This window comes from Suncus etruscus, chromosome 9, assembly GCF_024139225.1.
Source record: "Suncus etruscus isolate mSunEtr1 chromosome 9, mSunEtr1.pri.cur, whole genome shotgun sequence".
Taxonomy (NCBI): Eukaryota; Metazoa; Chordata; class Mammalia; order Eulipotyphla; family Soricidae; genus Suncus; species Suncus etruscus.
Genome location: NC_064856.1, coordinates 111602671 through 111622674, shown reverse-complemented (window position 1 = coordinate 111622674; position 20004 = coordinate 111602671). Strand labels below are relative to the sequence as shown.

Sequence of the window (20004 nt, the reverse complement as noted above, 5' to 3'; positions counted from 1 at the left end):
AAGTTGGGGAGAGGCCAAGGTTAGGGGTGCAGCTGGGGGGCAGTGGGCCCTGGGCCAATCCCCAGTGGTACCATGTGACCCCAGCACTGGGGAGCTAGTGGGGGACCCCTGGTAGGTTGAGAATCAACGGGAGGGAGCCCTAGCTTCCTGAGCACTGCTTGGGAAAGTCCCCAAAAAAACATGGACAGAGGATCAGATAAGGTGCAATTCGGTAAACAAGACGAGGAATTGGCTGGGACAGGAAGGAGACACCACATTTTCTCATGTGCAAGATGAAGGGGTGGAGGGGACGGATGGGTGCTGGGGTTAGGAGGGATGGAGGATAGGGGGTGAATGGGACAGAGGTGGCTGGAGGGGACAGACAAGGGATGGTGAAGGCGGCTGTAGCAGCACAGTGCAGTGATGTCATGTAGGATCCTGAGTTGATGAGAAACCAGGTGTGAACAGGGTCCACAAGTGGGAGAGGGGAGGGACGGAGGGAGGGACGGAGGGAGGGAGTGAGGGAGGAAGGAAGGAAAGAAGAAAGGAAGGAAGGAGGGAAGGAAGGAAGAAGGGAGAAAAGGAAGGAGGGAGGGGAGAAAGGAAGGAAGAAGGAGGAAGGAAGGAAGGAAGAAAGGAGGGAGGGAGGGAGGGGAGAAAGGAAGGAAGGAAAGAAGAAAGGAAGAAAGGAGGGAAGGAAGGAGGGAGGAAGGGGAGAAAAGAAGGAAGGAAAGAAGGAAGGAGGGAAGGAAGGAAGGAAGGAGGGACGGGAGGGAGGAAGGGGAGAAAAGAAGGAAGGAGGGAAGGAAGGAAGGAAGGAAGGAAGGAAGAAGGGAAGGAGGGGAGAAAGGAAGAAAGGAAAGAAGAAAGGAAGGAAGGAGGGAAGGAAGGAAGAAGGAAGAAAAGGAAGGAAGGAAGGAGGGAGGGGAGAAAGGAAGGAAGAAGGAGGAAGGAAGGAACGAAGGAACGAAGGAAGGAAGGAAGGAGGGAGGGAGGGAGGGAGGGAGGGAGGGGAGAAAGGAAGGAAGGAAAGAAGAAAGGAAGGAAAGAAGAAAGGAAGGAAGGAGGGAGGAAGGGGAGAAAAGAAGGAAGGAGGGAAGGAAGGAGGGAAGGGAGGGAGGAAGGGGAGAAAAGAAGGAAGGAAGGAAGGAAGGAAGGAAGGAAGGAGGGAAGGAAGGAAGGAAGGAAGGAAGGAAGGAAGGAAGGAAGGAAGGAAGGAAGGAAGGAAGGAAGGAAGGAAGGAACAAGCCAGACTGCCCCCATCCCAAAATAGTCCTGACCTGCCCGCACTGACCAGCCTCGCCCTGGCCGGGCCACTACAGCAGGGGACATCTGTTCTTTCCGGGTTCGCCCCCAGAAACTGCTCTGCCCCCTTCCCCTGCCGACAGACTGTGAGCCAGATGACAGTATTGTTTGCCCCATTTCCATCTGAAAACTGCTCCCGCATCCACGGGCAGCCGCCCCATTACGGCCTGGGCACCACAGGCCTGCGGGGTGGCCGTGCCCCTGTCTCTATTCCCGGGGGTCCTTCTGGAAGAGGGGCTTCGAGAGACAATGCCTTGGCAAGCCAGGTCAAGGGGGGCCCCCGGCAACCTGAGTGGCCATTCTCCCACACAGCTGTCAAAAAGCATGTGTGTGCGTCTGTGCATGTGTGTATGTGTGTGTGTGTGAGTGTGTGTGTGTGTGTGTGTGAGAGAGAGAGAGAGAGAGAGAGAGAGAGAGAGAGAGAGAGAGAGAGAGAGAGAGAGAGAGAGAGAGAGAGAGAAGGTGCCCTGCTCCACACCCATTCCAGGGACATTATGTCATGTCAGTGAGATCTACACAAGCCCAGAGTAGCCTGTGGAGCAGGCCCAGGGTCCCCAGCCAGTGGCTGTCACTCCCCTCTGAACACCCAACTTGTCACCAGATGCTGGACGGGAGGGTGTAAAGTCAAAATAAAAATATATCCACGGGTTGGGTGAGACCACCCCAGCTAGGCACCAAGGCACTAGCCCCTCAGGGGAATGGGTCTGATGAAGCTGGTAGCGGCAGAGAAATAATACCAAGCAGTCAGAAAATTATTCAATTAGTCTGCTTTGCTTCATGGCCTCTCTCTGCCGTGTCCTGCCTATGCCATTCTCTCTCTCTCTCTCTCTCTCTCTCTCTCTCTCTCTCTCTCTCTCTCTCTCTCTCTTCTCTTTCTCTCTTCTCTCTCTTCTCTCTCTTTCTCTCTCTCTCTACTCTTTCTCTCTTCTCTCTCTTCTCTCTCTTTCTCTCTCCTCTCTCTCTCCTCTCTTTCTCTCTTCTCTCCTCTCTCTCTCTCTCTCTGCCATGTGTTCCTTCTAAGCCCAAAGCCAAACCCTTTATTTTATTTATTTATTTGTTTGTTTATTTGTTTGTTTATTCTTGGGTTTTGGGCCACACCTGGCAGCGCTCAGGGGTTCCTCTTGGCTCTGTGCTCAGAAATTGCTCCTGTCAGGCTCGGGGCCATATGGGATGCCGGGAATCAAATGCGGGTCCATCCCAGGTAGGCTGCATGCAAGGCAAATGCCTTACCACTCATGCTTCCAGAGACCCTTTCTTTATTTTCCAGAACCCCATAATCCTGTAATCCACATGGGCTTTTACATACCAAAAGGTATGTTAGAAGGGGTTGGAGAGATAGCACAGTGGAAGGATGTTTGCCTTGCACGCAGAGGATCCAGGACAAATAGTGGTTCAAATCCCGGCATCCCATATGGCCCCCCGGTGCCTGCCCCTGCCAGGAGCAATTTCTGAGCACAGAGCCAGGAGTAACTTCTGAGCACTGCTGGGTGTCCCCTCCCCCCAAAAAAAATAAGAGGTAGGGAAAAAGTAAGTTGGAGTAAAAGTTAACTTTACAGCCTTGAGAAGCTGACACCGGTCACCAGCCAGACTGAGAGAACTGTATGAGTGTATGTATTGGGGGGCCTCATCCAGGCCCTGCTGCATTAGAGCCATGACAAAAGGGGGGTCAACTCTCTGGCTGGCACTGTAGGAGGGTGTGAGCACTGATGAAGGTGTGAAACCCCCCCTTCATTTATTCCTTGCTCAGGACAGGAAGAAGAGCAGAGATTTGGCTGGGGGACAGCCCTGAACCCCAGAGACAGGCCTCCGGGCCCCCAAAATGCTCGAGCACTCAAACATGCGTGCAAGCCTATGTAAGTACCTTTACATGGACATACTCTAGTGCACAGAGGTACATGAGTGTGTCATGTAGATCTGTGTGTGGCTTCCCATGGACACACATCCTACATATGTCTATAAACACGTGTGTGTATGCACCCACTCCTGCTCTGTTTCATGCATGTGGAGACATGTGTGTGTGTGTCCCCCTGAGCTCTGAAATTCCCATATCCCCCATGCCTCGCTTCTGTTCCTGGCATGGTCCTGGTGTCCTTCGGGTGATTGGACTGACAGACAGGGACACCCCAGTGTGTTTTTTGGTTTTTCTGGGTGGGGTATCTAAGAACCCCAGAGCAGGCCTGGTTTAAATGACTGAATGAAGGGATTTGATGCTGGGGTGTTCCAGGAGTACGTAAGAGAGGGAGAGTCTGAGCCATGGGCAACAGCAACCCCTGCTAGGTCGGCTGCCTGGGGGACCTCTCGTGGTCCCTGGGGTGGGTGGCAGGAGGGGCCAAGCGGGACCCAATTTGCTGTGGACTCCTGCTGTCCTCCTGACTAAAGGATCCGCCAGACAAGAATCCTTTGAGGACACCACCCAGCCCCCCCCTTCTGGTCACATGGAGGTCCTGGTGCCTCTCACCCTGGGACTCCCTGTTGTGCTGTTGTGCAAATGCAAATACACATTTCTGACCCCCACCCCAAGCCTATGAAGTGGAGAAACTTGGTTTGGGGGGTTAGTGCCTCGCTGGGTTTGAGCAAAACTAAGAGGATGAGTTGTAAGGCAACAGCTTCCCGCCTACCAACCCCATCTGCACACCCCCAGTAGAGTAGCCATGAAGAGCCCCCGAAAAGAGCTGCAAAGGTATTTCCTTGTTAGTCTTTGCCAACCCCACTGCAGTCCCAAAGCCCCTGTCTGGCCTCATCACCAGTGTGCACTCTGCCTGGCTGGTGGGTGAGGGTGAGGGGGAGTGGCCCCTGAGCCGGGTCAGGTACACTGCTTGACCAGGTATTTCAGACAGAACATTCCAGAAAGCTCCTGGGTCTTGCCTCTGTGGCAGAATCATGTGGCTCTGTAGGGCCTGGGCCTCTGAGACTTGGTGGGTACTTTTCACCCCCCATACCTCAGTCTCCCGTGCCACCTCAGAGTTGTGCTTTATGTCCAGGGCCTGAAGCCAGGCTCTTCATCCCAAACCCTTCCGGGGTCCTGGTCCCCTTCCCAAGGTCATCCTCATCCCTCCTCAGCCAAGGCTCATGGATCTAGTCCTTTGGGGTCTCAGAGTGGAATTCTCTTCCCTACTGAGGAACTAGGCCACATCTCTGAGGGACCCCGAAAACTCCTGTACCTCCAAATTGCATCTTGACCACTGGATAGGGCATTGCTCTCAGTAGTGCAATGGGATGTTGGATCGAAAGAGAATCTGGTGGGTCCCCCTGAGGCTCCAGGAGGGACCACAGACAACTCCAAGTCGAAACCCTCACATATCCCCCAAGAAATGTTTGGATCCAACTCTGAGGGGTTCATGGGACCAACTTTGATGGGAAGAAGCAGCCAGAGATGGTCAATCTTGTACCCCTGAACCCCAGGAGATGTGGTGGAGTGGCAGGAGCTGGCTTTTTGTGCATGTGGGGAAACTGAGGCAGGCCAGAGGGGTCTGGCGTACCTGGAGAGGGGCTAGAGCCCTCTCTGTGAGGACCCTTCCCCATGCCTGCATCCCCATTGAATGCCCAATCCTGGGGTTCTGTCTGTTTGAGGGAACCCCCGGATTCCTTTCAGCTTGAATCCGCCATCCAGTGGAGGTGAGGCAGTAAAGTGAGGTACCTGAGTGAGTGAGGAAACAGGGGTTCCCAGGGTGTGCCCATTTCTGGGAGGTCCTCCAGACCCAGTTGGAGGGGACCCTCCCTTCAGAGAAAAATGGGACTCGGGTCACCAGTGCAGAGTGAGAGAACACAAAGGTCTGGGCACAGAATGAATGGCAAGGGGTGCATATGGGGCAGTCAGGCCCCAGGTCACCTGGACCCTCCACTTTTCGCTGAGACCACGAGGCCCAGCAGCTCAGTCCAGAGACCCCCAAGCCCACCCAGTATAGGGCTGGCTCTGGGCACAGTTCCCCAGAACCACCTTCAGAACTTCCCAGCCATGACCCACCGCCTTGTCATCTGTCAGAATAGCTGAGCTGGCGAGGGTGGCACCAAAGGGTGATGGGCTGGAAAGGCGGTGGCGATGAAGAGATGGTGGTGATGAAGGCCGGTTGTGTTGGTGCTGGCACTGGTGGTGGCAGTGGTGGTGATGGCAACATTGGTGGCCGGCCAGGCATTGGCAGGGAAAGCCTCTTGTGAGCACTGATGGGACATTGGCAACTGCAAGTGTATACCTGGGTGGCACTCACCACCGAGGACACACCTACAGGCATGCAGGATCAGCACACATCTGCCATTAGGTCACACGGGCAGTCCCTCACCTCCATGTGCCTGGGAGAAAGAGACAATTCAAAGCACCAGAACAATTTCCTGCCACCGTGGGCCACAAGGAAGTGGAGAAGAAATTGAAAGGCAGGGACCATGGCCCTTCTAGAATGTTCCTAGAGGCTCCCATTTCGGAGGCCCTGCCCCCAAGCCGCTGTTGCTTCGAGGCTGGGTCCCAGTGACAAAACAGACACGGGGACAAGGGGTGGGGAGCCTGACCCAGCGGCGGTGGCTCTCGGACCGGCCTGGTCACCAGATGGACCCTGCCTCCTGGAAGCAGGAACCGGCTTGAAAGGCCAGACAAATGGCCTGTCTGTCCCATCTGTGTTTGCAGCCGCCCCACGACCAGCTGTGCTAGGGCTGCCGCTCACTCCCTAACATGAGGTGACAGCTTCCCAGTGTCCCCCAGGGCCCAGTTCCCGTTTTGTAAAAGGACTCGTGCCTGTTTTCAAGACAAATTAATAACCACTCTGCAAGCCGCTCCTCGCCCCTTTGGGGGCCCGGGCACTCCTGGCCCCATGTATAACCCTTCAATGAATGCCTCACTGCAGTTTCAAAGTTGGGGAGGGGTGAGGGAGCCTAGGAGGTGGATTTCCTTGGTGTGCCACGAATGCTATGTGACATTGCCCGAGGAACTTGTCCTCTCTGGTCTCCACTTCTGTAGCTGCACCTGGCCATGCCCGCGGCCTTCATCTCTGGTGCCCCCCACAAACTACCACCCTAGCAGCACCCTGAAGCTCGGCCAGTGGCTCCTTTCTCTGCACCCCTCTTGCTCTGGGAATGATAGCGGTTCTGTCCCAGGGTCCCACAGACAGAAACTCAGCCCCAGGACAGCTTGTCCACGGGGAGGAGGTCTGGACACCTCACCTGAGTCACCCCACCTTGGTTTTCTCTTATACCGGTTTATGGATGAAAGAGCCCACTGGATCCAGCTACCATCTACACTGGCTGTGATGAGATTTCCCCACTGGGGTTCAGCTTCGGTTTCATCCCCAAGTAAGTACAGGTTCCCCTGGAGGAGAGGGAGCACCCTCAGCCGGAGCCAGCACAACCTCTGCCCTCCCAGGTTCACGTCTACAAAGCTGACCAGACAGGGGGACCAGGAGATCGTCGTGAACAGCCCCCTACTCTGTCCAGAAATGAGCCCCACCAGGGGCCAGGTACAGGGCTGGAGGACAGGGCCAAAAGGTGGGACTGGTGGGCGGAGTCAGGAGGCAGGGCTAATGGGCAGGGCCTAGGGGTGGGGTGGTGGGCGGGGCCAGATCAGAATGGGCATGGTCTGGTGTAGCTGGTGGGTGGGACCAGGAGGCAGGGCCAATGGGTAGGGCCTAGGGTGGGGCTGGTGGGAGGGCTCGCCTGTGTGGGTTTGGGGCGGGGCCTGACTCTATGGCTGGTGGGTGGGACCAATGTATGACTTGGGCTGGACCTAAGGGAGAAACTGGTGGGTGGGGCCAATGTAAAACAGGGGTGGGGCCTGAGGGTGGAGCTTTTGGGCAAGACCAATGAATGACTTGGGCGGGGCCTAGAAGTAAAGCTAGTGGGTGGGACCAATGTGGACTTGGGCGGGACATTAATGGATTCTGAGCATGGAGTTTGTGGATGGGACCAATGAATGACTTGGTGGGCGGGGTCATTTCAGGCTGGGAGGAGCCTTGGTGAAGCTGGGCGGGGCCTGAGGACTGGCCATGGGTGAGGGACAAGGGGCAGGTTGGAGGCTGGACCACAAGTCCCTTTAGCCTCTCTGGTTGACCCTATAAGGAAGTTCCACATCCCACAGGGTCACACTCCCATCAGCAGGTCCCCCAGTAGGCCTCCCATATCCCCATCAGGACCTGATTCAGCCAGGATAGAGACCCCAGAGAGGGGGATCCCAGGGTCTGCCTTCTCACTGTCCCCCATCAAGGATGCCGCACCCCTGGGGAGGAGGTGGGGCTGTGGCTTCTTTCTAGACTCTTCCCTGGCCATGGAGCATCCGTCCTGGGTCACCTCTGGTTTCACAAACTGCCCAGAGCCACGGGTGACCTGGACACCCTCACCTGAAAGACAGGTGCAAGGCAACCAGGCTGCATGGTCGTGGACAGCTCTTGTCTTCGGGCAATACCCTTTCCCGGGCATCCTGGGAGGAGCTCGGGCTGGGCACATACTGGTCCTCTCCTCCCCCTGGCACTTCAAGGTAAAAGTCCACCACTGTGCAGCTGGGTGGTCACACGGTCACAAGCTGGGAGGAGGGTGAGGGGACCTGAGACTGGGGGAGCCTGGTCCCCGGGGACCCTCCCAAGCTGCAGGAGCAGCTCTGAGGGGCAGCTAACCCCCAGGACTGTGATAAATGGAGAGATAGACCCACACTGCCGCCCTGATTGCCTCTCACGGGGACCCTGCAAATCAGCAGGATGATGATGTCACCCTCAGGACTGCAGAGGCCGGTCCTGGGGGCTGCCCAGTCCAGACCAGAGGCCTGTTTGCTCCTCCTAAGTGCTAATTCGTTTTACAAAGCAATTGGGCTAAGTGTGGGGGCTGCTCAGCAACATTCAGTATCCCACTTCTCCCTGCAAACAGGGTATTTTTGGAGTATGTATGCATATTTGGCGTATATGCCTGAATATGTTGGAGTGCATGTATATTGAGGGGTATTCTGTATAGTTGGGGCATATAATATATTTGGTATACCCCCAGATATACATGCAGTCATTCTCCAAATATACATGTCCTAAATATATACATAATCCCCAAATATATACACCTTAGCACTCACATTCACAACACCCCACGTATACAATACACACCCCAATAATCACACACTCATACACATCCCAAAAACATACACACACCCCAAATGTATACACACCCTCAATATACCTGAAAACACAAGCATACACATCCCAGTACTCACCTACTCACCTACACACACACCCAAAAAATACTATCCAAACACCTCCAAAATATACACCAGTATACCCCAAAGAAACACACATCACACGCAAATCATCCCATTACTCCCTTACACCCCAATATGCACAACCCAAACACATAGAGACACCCAGATACCCACACCCCCAAATAAACACACATATACAGCCCTAAATGGACAAAAGCTGACACACACACATCTATGCACCCCAAATTCACCCATGCTTGTCTATTCCAAATATACATGAAAACATATACCAGGGTCACACACAGACGCGCACCAAAGACATGTTCATCCACATCCCAACACACACCAGCATTCACACCAGATCTACCTGCATCTGCACATGTACATGCAAACACGCATGACACAAATACATACATGCACATGTGAATGGTACATGCCTGTGCCTCCATGTGCCATAGATGCCACACAGATAGGACCGTGGGATTCACACATGTGCCCACTTACACAGTGGCACAGATGTACACTCGGTTTCCATCCTCAGGCTAAGCCACCTCATGATGGTTCAAGGGGTTCCTGAGCACCCCGGAGTTACAACCCAGCCCTGTGACAACTGCACTCGGGAACTGAGTAGCCACAGTGTCAGCCTTTCCAGAGCACAAGGGGGGACCAGGGACTACAGCAGGGCCTGGCTGTGGCCTGAACTGGAGCTTAGGTTGGGCCAGTGTGAGAGTTGGGGGGGGGGTGCTGGACAGGCCTTGGAGCTCCCTCACCCAGACTCTGTGCTGCTCAGACCCTGGAGGTCCCCCACACAGCTGCACACACAGCCACACAGCCAGAGCAACCCTGAACCCCACCATCTCCCAGAGAAACTCCTTCTCTCAGAACCCCAGCAATGACTGCCACGGTGTTCTTCCCCCACAAATCTCCCAGGTCCCAGAGCTCTGGGCCCAGCTGCCCTTTGTCAAGAGGCTGAGAATTTTCCTCATCCCTCATTAATGGGCGGCCGGGGACAGTAAACACCCCAACTCCAGCACATGGTTGAGAGCTAGGGGGGTTCCTTAGACTCTCGTGGGCCCTCCCAGGACACTTGGGGTCCCCCCAGGCAGAGAGCAAGGGGACAGGACACGGGGCAGAGCGGAGACGAGGTAAGTCTGGAGAGCGTCAGGGCCAGTTCATTCGATTAGGCCCCGGAATCAAGAAGCGACCGAACATTTCAGGGCCTCGCAGAACCAGTTTGCTTGAGCCGGGTGCAGGGGGCTGGTCTGCTCTGGCCAAGAACAAAGGCAATTTGGGGGGCGGTCCTGGATATTAGTGGTCAAGATCAAAGCCAGGACCTCTTTGGGGGTATGAGTTCACCCTGACTCCAGAGCGGGGCCAGGAGATAAAATCTGTGAACAGGGGCTGGGACGCCACAGGGCCGGGTGACAGGCAACAGCAACTCCATCCCGCCACAGGGGGCAGGCCTGTATAGAAGGGCGTAGGGGATGCAGAAGAACCCACTCAACCCATCCCAGGGCCCCTGGGCCACACCGCAGCAGACATAGGCTGAGCTGGAAGCAGGCAGAACAGCCCTATAAAAGGGGGGTCAGCTGCTTCCATTGGGGGCCTGGACAAGGGGGGATGGACTCCCAAGTGTTCTCAGGCATACCGGAGTGGAGATCTTCAGAAACCACATCAGCCACCCAGGACTGACACAGATTTTACATGAAAAGGCCATGGCTGGAGAAGGGGGCACTGGGGAGTTCATGGGGGTAGAAACAGACAGAGAGATGGATAGAGTCAGAGAGATACACAGACAGAGGCAGAGAGAGACACAAACAGAAATACAGTGACAGAGATACAGAGATAGATGGACAGAAACAGAGATACAGAGACAAAGAGAGACAAACACATCAATAGATACAGAGTTAGACACAGAGACAGAGACACAGAGACAGAGAGAGGCACAGAGATACAGAGATGAACAGAAACAGAGAGACAGACAGATAGATGGAAAAATAGACAAAGATGGACAGAGAGAGGGTCAGGGACAGAGAGACACAAATGGCAGCTGTGCTAAAAAGCACCAGGCGAGGTCCCATCCAGCACCCCTCAATCTGCAGCCAGGGGCCCTCCTGAAGGCGTTGAGGACTCTGGGTACATGGGAGGGGCCACCAGGCCTTCCGGGGTGCATCGTACCTGCACCTCATCCTTCAAAGCCAGCACAACTAGGACATGGGGCACAGGGACCCCAGGGTGCTACACTCATTGGCTGCACCCCAACCTGCTCAGCATCTATCTGCATGGCCATGAGACCCTACCTGGTTGGACCCCTCAGCCACCCCCATTGTTCCCAGCACAGGCCACCCTAGGCAATGTCAAAGGCAGAGCTCAGAAAGGAATCATAACTGGCCACCCCAGCAGGACCCACAGGGATCCTGGCAGGCCCCCCATTGTATGCAGGGCCCCAGGCCTACATCAGCCAGCACACGGACCAGGCCTGCTTGGGTTTCTGCAGAGGGAGTCAGGCCAGAGATGGGACAGGCCAAAGGAGCCAGAAACCCACATGGGGTCAAATGTCTAAGGCGGGGAGGAGGGACTGCCACCTCCTATGTGCTCCCTCCGCCTGCTCACCCTACTTACCTCCTCTAATTCCTGCCTCCCCCTTTCTTGTCTCTCCTCTCCCCTCTCTCTCTCTCTCCTTTCCCTTTCCTCCTCTTCCTCCCATCCCTCCTTCCCTCCTTTCTTCCCTCCTTTTTCTTTTCTCCTCCCTTTCCTCCTCCCTACTTCTATCCTCCTTCCTTTCTTCTTTCTTCTATGCCCAGGGTAGGGCCCTATGCCAACCTCCTGTCCCAGTCTCTGGGCCCATCACTAACCCCTGCCCCCACCACTAGCCTGTAAGGTTCTACCTCTTGTAACGCCTCCCGTGTTTGGGGCTGACTCCGGGCTCTGTGCTCAGGAATCACACCTAGCAGGGCTTGGCAAACCCCATGTGGTGCCAGGCATGGAACATGAATCAGCCGTGTGCCAGGCCAGTGCCCCACCTGATGCAGGATATCTCTGGCCACCACTGAGACCTTCTACCCCACTTGTGTGCGCTGACTCAATGGTCTGTCACTTGGCACCAACAACCCAAGACAGACAGGTACAATTTTCTTTCCTGGAAGGTCTTTGGTGCATTTCCCATGTGTTTCCTGCTGGGGATTGAACCCTGGTAGGCCTCGTGCAAGACAAATGTTCACCCCACTGTGTTATTACTCCAGCCCCTTTGATTTGTTCATCCCTGAGCAGTCAAAGGATTTAATGTCACTAGTTATTTTTTTTTGAATGTTTTTTTTCCTCTCCTTTTCTTGATTGACTTGACTAATGGGGACCCTTTTACTGTTGGGTTTTTATTTATCCCTGTCAATAATAAGATGGAATTGCACACTTGAAAACTGTTTGAAGTAAAAGATTTAATGTAGCCTGAGCATTTAACCCAAGAAACACACAACAAAAAAGAAGAATGTAAAAGAAATGAGCACAAAGGAAATTCTGGACTAGGACAAGCTCATCAACTCTGTCTCATGTCACTATGCAGGTTGCCTCTTGTGTAATTTCTGCTCCGTCTTTCTAACCCTTGTTCCAGCCCAAATGTGCTAATGTGAGTGGTTGGTATCATGATTTTTAGTCTTCCTTAATGTGAAATTACTAGTGGACTGGAGTGTCTTCATTCATATAATCACCCCAAGACTATGAGTTTTTTTTCCCCCCAAGAGTTGCTTTGGCTGCATCTCCAAGGTCCTGACTGCAGGCTTCCAGAAATCCAGTGGCCTAGACCTGTGGAAAAACCCCTTGTCCCTGACAAATATTTTGTTTTTTGTTTTTTTTTTTTTTGTTTGTTTGTTTGTTTCTTTTTGGGCCACACCCGGCGGTGCTCAGGGGTTACTCCTGGCTGTCTGCTCAGAAATAGCTCCTGGCAGGCACAGAGGACCATATGGGACACCGGGATTTGAACCAACCACCTTTGGTCCTGGATCGGCTGCTTGCAAGGCAAACGCCGCTGTGCTATCTCTCCAGGCCCGACAAATATTTTCTTTCTTTTTTTTTTTTTCCCCTAACCATACCTGGCAGTGCTCAGGGCTGACTCCTGGCTCTACTCTCAGGAATCACTGCTGGTAAGCTTAGGGGACCATATGGGGTGCCAGTGATTGAACCCAGGTCTGCTGTGTGCAAGACAAGCGTCCTCCCCACCCTAATGCTTTCACCCTTTGGGGAGACCTGAGCCAACCCTGCCCAACACCCAGACTTGTGACCAGGTTATGAGGCTGCAACATTCTCAGAGACACTAAAACACACAGAAGGGGCAGAGGGGTCCTTTCCCTCAGTGTCCCAGATGCCACGTAGTGCCCCCTGGTGTTAAACCACCATCTATGGTATTGTGTTGTCGCTGCTGTGCCCAGTCTTTTTTTTTTTTAATTTGATTGATTGATTGATTGGCTTCTGGGCCACACTCAGCAGTGCTTAGGGGTCACTCCTGACTCTGCACTCAGAAATTGCCCCATATGGGATACCAGGAATCTCAACGGGTCCCTCCTGGGTTAGCCACGTGCAAGGCAAATGCTCTACCGCTGTGCTATCTCTCTGGTCCCAAGTGTCCAGTTTTCTAAAGTCCCATGGTGTTTTGGGTTATTTTGTTTCTCACTCTTGGAGTATCTCAAAGTGCTCAGAGAGCAAACATGGCTCTCGGGAGCTCTGCACACAGAAGGAGGCACAAATCTGCCGGGGTCTCTTCACCCCCAGGTCACCAGTTGTCTGTACTCACTTAGCTAACAGCCAAACTCATTTACTGCTAATTTGAGCCTGTCACTTCAGTCGAGGGCCTGAGTGCCCAGTCTCAGCAGGGACCTTGGGGCAAGGGTGCGATGAGGGTGCCCAGGCATGCCCTCAGCTGAATTTTGTCCGCCAGCAGCTCTGTCGCTCGGGAACGAGTCCACTGAGTGGTCTGTGATATACTGTGGGGTTCAGGGATACCCAAGTTTTCTTGTGTCTGCCCCATCACCCACACCCACTTCTTCCTGCCTCTGTCTTAGTTTCCCCCTTCTAGCAAGTTTATAGGAGCCCCAAGGAGCCAGGGAGCTGTTTGCACCAATTCAACTCTGGGCTGGAGCAGCCTAAGGATCCTCCAGTCCTGGCGTCAGGGGTGCCGTGCAAACAAGGGTAAGGCTGGACCATAAAGGACTCCCAATACCCAAAACAGCTCCCCCAGGCAGAGGCCACAATTATAAGGCACCAAAGCTGCTTAACTAATGTCTGTTTACGTGGGCTTGCTTTGAGCTCAGTGCAAAAACAAATCTGCATGCAGGGAGGCGTGCGACTTCATTCTACTCCCTGACATGTAAAATTAAGAGTTTCTGATCCGGGCCGGGCGGTGACGCTAAAGGTAAGGTGCCTGCCTTGCCTGCGCTAGCCTTGGACGGACCTCGGTTCGATCCCCCGGTGTCCCATATGGTCCCCCAAGCCAGGAGCAACTTCTGATCGCATAGCCAGGAGTAACCCCTGAGCGTCACCGGGTGTGGCCCAAAAACCAAAAAAAAAAAAAAAGAGTTTCTGATCCAGACACACTTCATTTCTCTCTCTTCCTTCCTCTTGCCTGGAACTTGCCAAGATGTCCGGGGCAGCGGTAGCCTCTTTGTAACCTTGAAGACTAGTACTGCTCGCTGTGGCTGATAGCAGAGTAGAGGGGTGGAGGGTGTGCTGCTATCGTAGATCTAATACAGTGCTACCTGGTGAGCCCCAGTGCCAGGTGTGTGGCACAAAAAAAAGAAAGAAAGAAAAAGAAAGAGTGGGGGAAGCTTATCAAAGTCACCGGTTTTATCAACACATGTTGCTGGCAGCCCAGAGTTGCTGCTGCTGATTTGGGCTGGTCACCCTGGTCTTAGCAGGCACCTTGGGGTGCAGGTAAGCTGTGGGTGCCAGGGTACATCCTTGGCTGGATTTTGTGACTTGAGAGAAAATAATTAATTAATAATAATAACCATGATGGGGCCAGAGCAATAGCAAAGCAAGGAGCGCATTTGCCTTGCATGCAACCAACCCAGGTTTTACATTCAGCATTCCATATGATCTCCTGAGTCAGCCAGGAGTGATTTCTGAGTTCAGAGTCAGGAGTAACCCCTGAGCACTGCCAGTTGTGGCCCCCAAACAAACAAACAAACAAACAAACATGCACTGTCTTTTGGAAAGAAACTTTTGACAAGGGGACTGGAAAGGAAGGGTCCTGAGGAGACAGAGCCTGGCTCCTCCCTGCTGTGGCTCCATGGGGTCTGGCCTCTGCTGCAGCCCCTCCGGGAATGTGTGTCTGCTCCCCCATTTCTAGAATGAGCCTCAGATGCCCACAGAGGTTCCATCTTGCCCCTGGCCCTATGGACCAGCCATTCCCAGTGTGGCTGGTATCCACACTTCGAGGCACTGAGGACTCACAAACTGTAATAACGGGGGTCCATCCTCCACATGCAGACCGGAAGGTTGGATCCCGAGACCCTCCCTTGGGATATTCTCCCTGCGGTGCAGCCAGGCTTTTGGGACCCGGAGCTGGTCCTTACATCCAGCAATTGTGGGGAGCAACAGTGAGCCAGTGGATCCTGCCTCTAGCCTCAGTTTACCCATCAGTTCCCCAGACATGACCCAGTTGCCATTGACATCACAAGCAGCATCCCTTACTTCACCTGTAGGTGCTGCTGGTGACTCCCAGCTGGTGGAGCTACCCCTTCCTGCCTTCCCTGGATGCCCCGAAAGTCTCCTGAGAGAGGGTGTCTGGGAACTGGGCCCACGTGAAAGGCGACAGTTGGCCTGTGGAGAAGTGTTGGTATAACCAACCGGTCCTCACCCTAGTCAGTAGAACTCTTCTCGTTGGTGCTTGTCACTCATTGGTCGGAAGCACCTTTGGATGGTGCTTTCGACCCCCCGTTCTGCACCCCAGGGTGTGGGCTGGTGCTAGCTAAAAAAGATCGCAAAGTCAGGAAAAGACCATTTGAAGTTTTGGTTTTCCACCACTGAGCTATCTGCTTCTCGGGAGCAAGGCTTATGTGTGGAAATTCCTGAACCTGTTTTTTGTTGTTGTTGTTGTTGTTTTGTTTTGTTTTTGCGGGGGGGGGGCACACCTGACAGCACTCAGTGGTTACTCCTGGCTCTTCCCTCAGAAATTGCTCCTGGCAGGCACGGGGAGCCATATGGGATGCCGGAATTGGAACCACCATCTGTCCTGGGTCAGCTGTATGCAAGGCAAACGCCCTACCGCTTTGCTATCTACCCAGCCCCTCCTGAGCTGTTTTACCCCCCCTAACCATGTGTGGATTATGTCCTGTCTCAGCATTTGCTACCAGACCTGAGTCCCTCCAATCCCCTGGGAGTGGGGCATGAGGCTTCCACTTCAGAAAGCAGAACTGGGCTGAAACTTAGGGTGTCCTGGGACACTCTTTGAGATCAGTTAGCTGGAGACCACAGTCACCTTGGAGCAGCTAAAGTAGGGTGTTGGGTTGCATCTCTGAAGTCACCTGTCCAGGCAGCCTCTAGTGGCCCCTCAGTTCATCCCACAAATGAGACCAGGAGAATAAGAAGTAAAGACGTTTCTGGTCAGACTCAGAATGGGCCAATGGCACCGACTCACGCAGGTAGACGGGCCCCACGTAGGAAGGGGGAAACACCGGGTACCTGGCCTGTCGGCCCTCCGGGGACGGAGCCTTCCGAGGGGGGTCACAGGCCAGCCCGAGGCTCTAGTCCTCTTTGGGTTTTGCGGGGTACCGCCGGGCCAGCCTGTAGTCGATGAAGGTGCCGAGGCAGAACCACAGCAGGAAGCGGGCCAGCAGAATGACAACCAGGAGCACCATGAGGGGGTCGGGGCCCATGGCATCTCCCAACCAGAGGCTCATGTTGAGGGGGACCTCCGAGCAACCCAAGTCCAGCTTCTGGGCCTGGTTCTGCCTCGTGCCCACCGGGGCCAGGTGGGGGCTGTGTGTTCAGCCAGGAGGGGGTCAGTCTCCACGTGTCTCTTCTTCCTGATGGGGACCCTGTTGTCTCTCGGCTTCCGGGTGCAGCTTGGTCCTGAACAGGGGTGCCTGAGGGGGCAGCTAGCGGCTCGGGCGTTCAGAGATGGGCACCCCTCTCTGCACCCCTGTGCACCCCCCTCCAGCCTACAGCATGCTCGGGGCCCACAAAGGCCGCATTGTCTGCCCAAGGCAGCTCCCCTGCTCCGAGCTGGAGCTGACGTAATCCCCAACGTCTCGTTCCCTGCAGCTGCCGGTGAGGCCCCCGACTCCGGCCCTCCCGCGCCCACGCCGTGCTTCCGGCCCTCAGACAATTGGGCCCTGTCTCCCCAATTAGCTGTCACTTCGGGCCACGCTGTCCGTCCAGTTCAGTCCAGGGGCCCCGGCTCTGCAGCGCTGGCAGCCCAGGCCGGGTGGGCAGAGGGGGCTGTGGAAGTGAGGGGGGGGCAGTCAGCTCAGCGGGACCCCAAACATCTCAATTAGTGCAGGGGAGCCCCCAGGGAAGCGTGGGACAGCGGCTCCCAGAAGGCCCAGGGGTAGGGGGTGGCTGGGACTCGGGGAATCTCAGTTCTAGGGGAAGTGGGCAGGCTGAACACCCCCCCCAGGCCACCCAGAGACTGGGCTGGACAGACTCCTAGGGGCCCTCACAGCTCCCCGGACTCTCTGCTGGGCACAGCTGTGCTTTCACAGGCACCTGGGGGGCATCTGGGGGACTACCAGGGAACATCTGGGGGACATTTAGTGCTCACCTAGAGGGCACCTGGGGGCATCTAGGGTTACCCAGGGCGTGCTGGCAACTTCCCCCCCAATGTCTCCCCACTTCCAAAACAGCATCATCTGCCTGTCCCTCACATGCACAACCCCTCAGGCATCACATGCTCTCAATCACGCGTGTCAGCCTGACACCATGTCTCATGCCCTGCGTGTGCTTGCAGTATGCGTGTGTGTTCTTCCCTCTTGTTCATGTGTGCTCATGTGTGAGCAGCCCATGTATCCACCTCACAACATGCGAGCACCTGACATTCAAGGCCCCCATGTTGGCTCCTGCCTAGCACACATGTACTTCCAGAAGCTCCCATGTCACTCATACATGAACTTGTATGCTTAGACGCTCACACACACAGTTCTCATGTGCACACACCCTAATGAAACACACTCCCACACAAGGACATGGACATTGCGGACACTTATGGGCACAGGCGGGAACACCTACTGATGTGGCCTCCCACACCGTAGCACCAGTACCCAGCACCCAGCATTCAGCACCTGGCACCCAGCACCCCAGCCACTCACTGCCCCCGACTGTGGCCCCAGACACCAGATCCTGAGCACCTCAGCCTTGCCCAGAGATGCCCAAATCTCAGAGAGGAAACTGGGGGCTCCAGGCTCGGCACCGACCCCCTGGGCCCGCCCTATACTTTCTTGTCTACACCAAGAGGCCGCCCTGCCCGGAGTTCAGGAGCCACAGCTGGGCTTGGGCTGGGGGGTGAGGGCCAGGCACACCCCAACATGTCTGTCTGGGCACTGGAAGGCACAGACATACCACACCACCCCCCGCTTTCTCCCATGAAGATGGAGAACAGGAGATGAGGGTGACTCACCTACCTCGGGGGTCCTGTGTCCAGGTGGTTAAAGCCACAGGGAAAGTGGGGGGCACCAGGTAGAGCCCTCCTATGCCTCACACTGCTGGCTGCTGGGGACACAGTGGCCTTGTGCAAGTCTGTTTGCTGAACGCACAACCAGCCTGAGGAAGTCGATAACGGGCTGTCACATGGGGGCCACGCAGGCCAGTCCAGGCACCCCAGGGCCTACGGACCCAGGTCAGCATGTCCTTGTCGTGCGGGGGAGGTGGCCCAGCCTGCCAGGACTGTGGATCCATGAGCACCACCCAGAGGACCTCTCAGTGCAGGGTGGGACCCCTGGGGCTCCCCATTCCCTGGAGAGGGGCACCGTAGTCCAGATTGGGGGGGCTGAGAAGATGGTGAGGGGCCTTTACCTGTCTCCTTGTCCCCCACCCCTGGGCACAGAGAAAAAACCTGGGGTTCTCTCAGGGCAAACTGAGTGGGAACAAATGGGCCCTGCCCCTGGGCGGGAGGTAATTTAAGTCTTTCTTTCTTTCCTTCCTTCCTTCCTTCCTTCCTTCCTTCCTTCCTTCCTTCCTTCCTTCCTTCCTTCCTTCCTTCCTTCCTTCCTTCCTTCCTTCCTTCCTTCCTTTCTTTCTTTCTTCCCTCCTTCCTTCCTTCCTTCTTTCTTTCTTTCCTTTCTTTCTTTCTTTCTTTCTTTCTTCCTTCCTGCCTTCCTGCCTTCCTTCCTTCTTTCTTTCCTTTCTTTCTTTCTTTCTTTCGTTCTTTCTTCCTTCCTTCCTTCCTTCCTTCCTTCCTTCCTTCCTTCTTTCTTTCTTTCTTCCTTCTTTTCTTCTTTCCTTCTTTCCTTCTTTCCTTCTTTCCTTCCTTCCTTCCTTCCTTCCTTCCTTCCTTCCTTCCTTCCTTCCTTCCTTCCTTCTTTCTTTCTTTCTTTCTTTTTTTTTGTCCCTCACACACCCACCCAGAACACCCTCATTTGGGGATAGGGGCGAGTGATTTTGCACCTTAACCCCAGCCATGTGCCCTGACACCTCCTGGCTTGAGTCTTTCTTGAATGCTCACAGGCCAGGTGCTGGCATGGAGAATGTCCCAAGGTAGACGACCCATGTTCAGAGATGAGAGGGACGGGCCTGAACTATGGCACTGAGGGGAGAACCTTTACTTTGCATGTGGCAGACCTGGGTTCAATCCCCAGCACCCCATAGGGCCCCCTCCCCAGCCTGCCAGGAGCGATTTCTGAGTGGCCTCCAAACAAAAGAAAGCAAATAAGAATAATAAAGACCATCAAGATGCTAGGGGAGCTCCCCACCAGAGCAGATAGTGAGCCCCAAGATTCAGATGGAGGCAGATGCGGGGAGTTCTGGGACAGAGGGCGAACCTCTACCTGGCTCCTGCACCCCCTCCCACCACTTGAGGAGATCTCCTGACCCCGAAGTTGCAAGCCGGCCTGTTAACTCGGCGCTGGGGGGATCAAACCCCCCGTCCCTGGAGCTGTCAGGAGCAGAATGAAATTCCAAATATATTAGCCACGTCCAGGGAGCGACACAGGGAGGATTAAGCTTCACAAAGAACCCCAAAGGGGCCGCCGCCTGCCCTGTGAGAATCCTTAATAACCTCGGGGCGATTTTCTCACCCACAGGACAGAGGAGCCGCCAGGGAGCCCCACTTCGAATGTGGGAGGCCAGAGACACTTGTGCTTAATGGATCCTTTCTTGGAGGTGCTGATAAAATTGCACCTGGAAGGGCCCGAGTGAGACCACAGCGGTCAGGGCATTGGCTTTGCACGCAGAGACCCGGGTTCTATCCCTGGCATCCCATAGGGTCCCCTGAGCCTGCCAGGAGCGATTTCTGAGCGCAGAGCCAGGAGTGACCCCTGAGCGCCGCCACTGCCAGGTGTGGGCCCAAAACAAATAAAAAAAAAAAAAAAAAAAAACAACATTGTGCCTTAAAGCACATGTCTCTGCTTTCATGCTGTTCT

The 20004-nt window shown here is 54.8% G+C and overlaps 1 protein-coding gene across 1 annotated transcript; it reads right to left on the bottom strand.

The window, feature by feature from the left end:
• Nucleotides 1-16173: 16173 nt before the first annotated feature.
• SMIM38 (small integral membrane protein 38) lies at nucleotides 16174-16329 on the bottom strand. Its single transcript, XM_049781289.1, has one exon. It carries the CDS (start codon nucleotides 16327-16329, stop codon nucleotides 16174-16176), a length of 156 nt encoding a protein of 51 aa, XP_049637246.1.
• Nucleotides 16330-20004: the final 3675 nt, after the last annotated feature.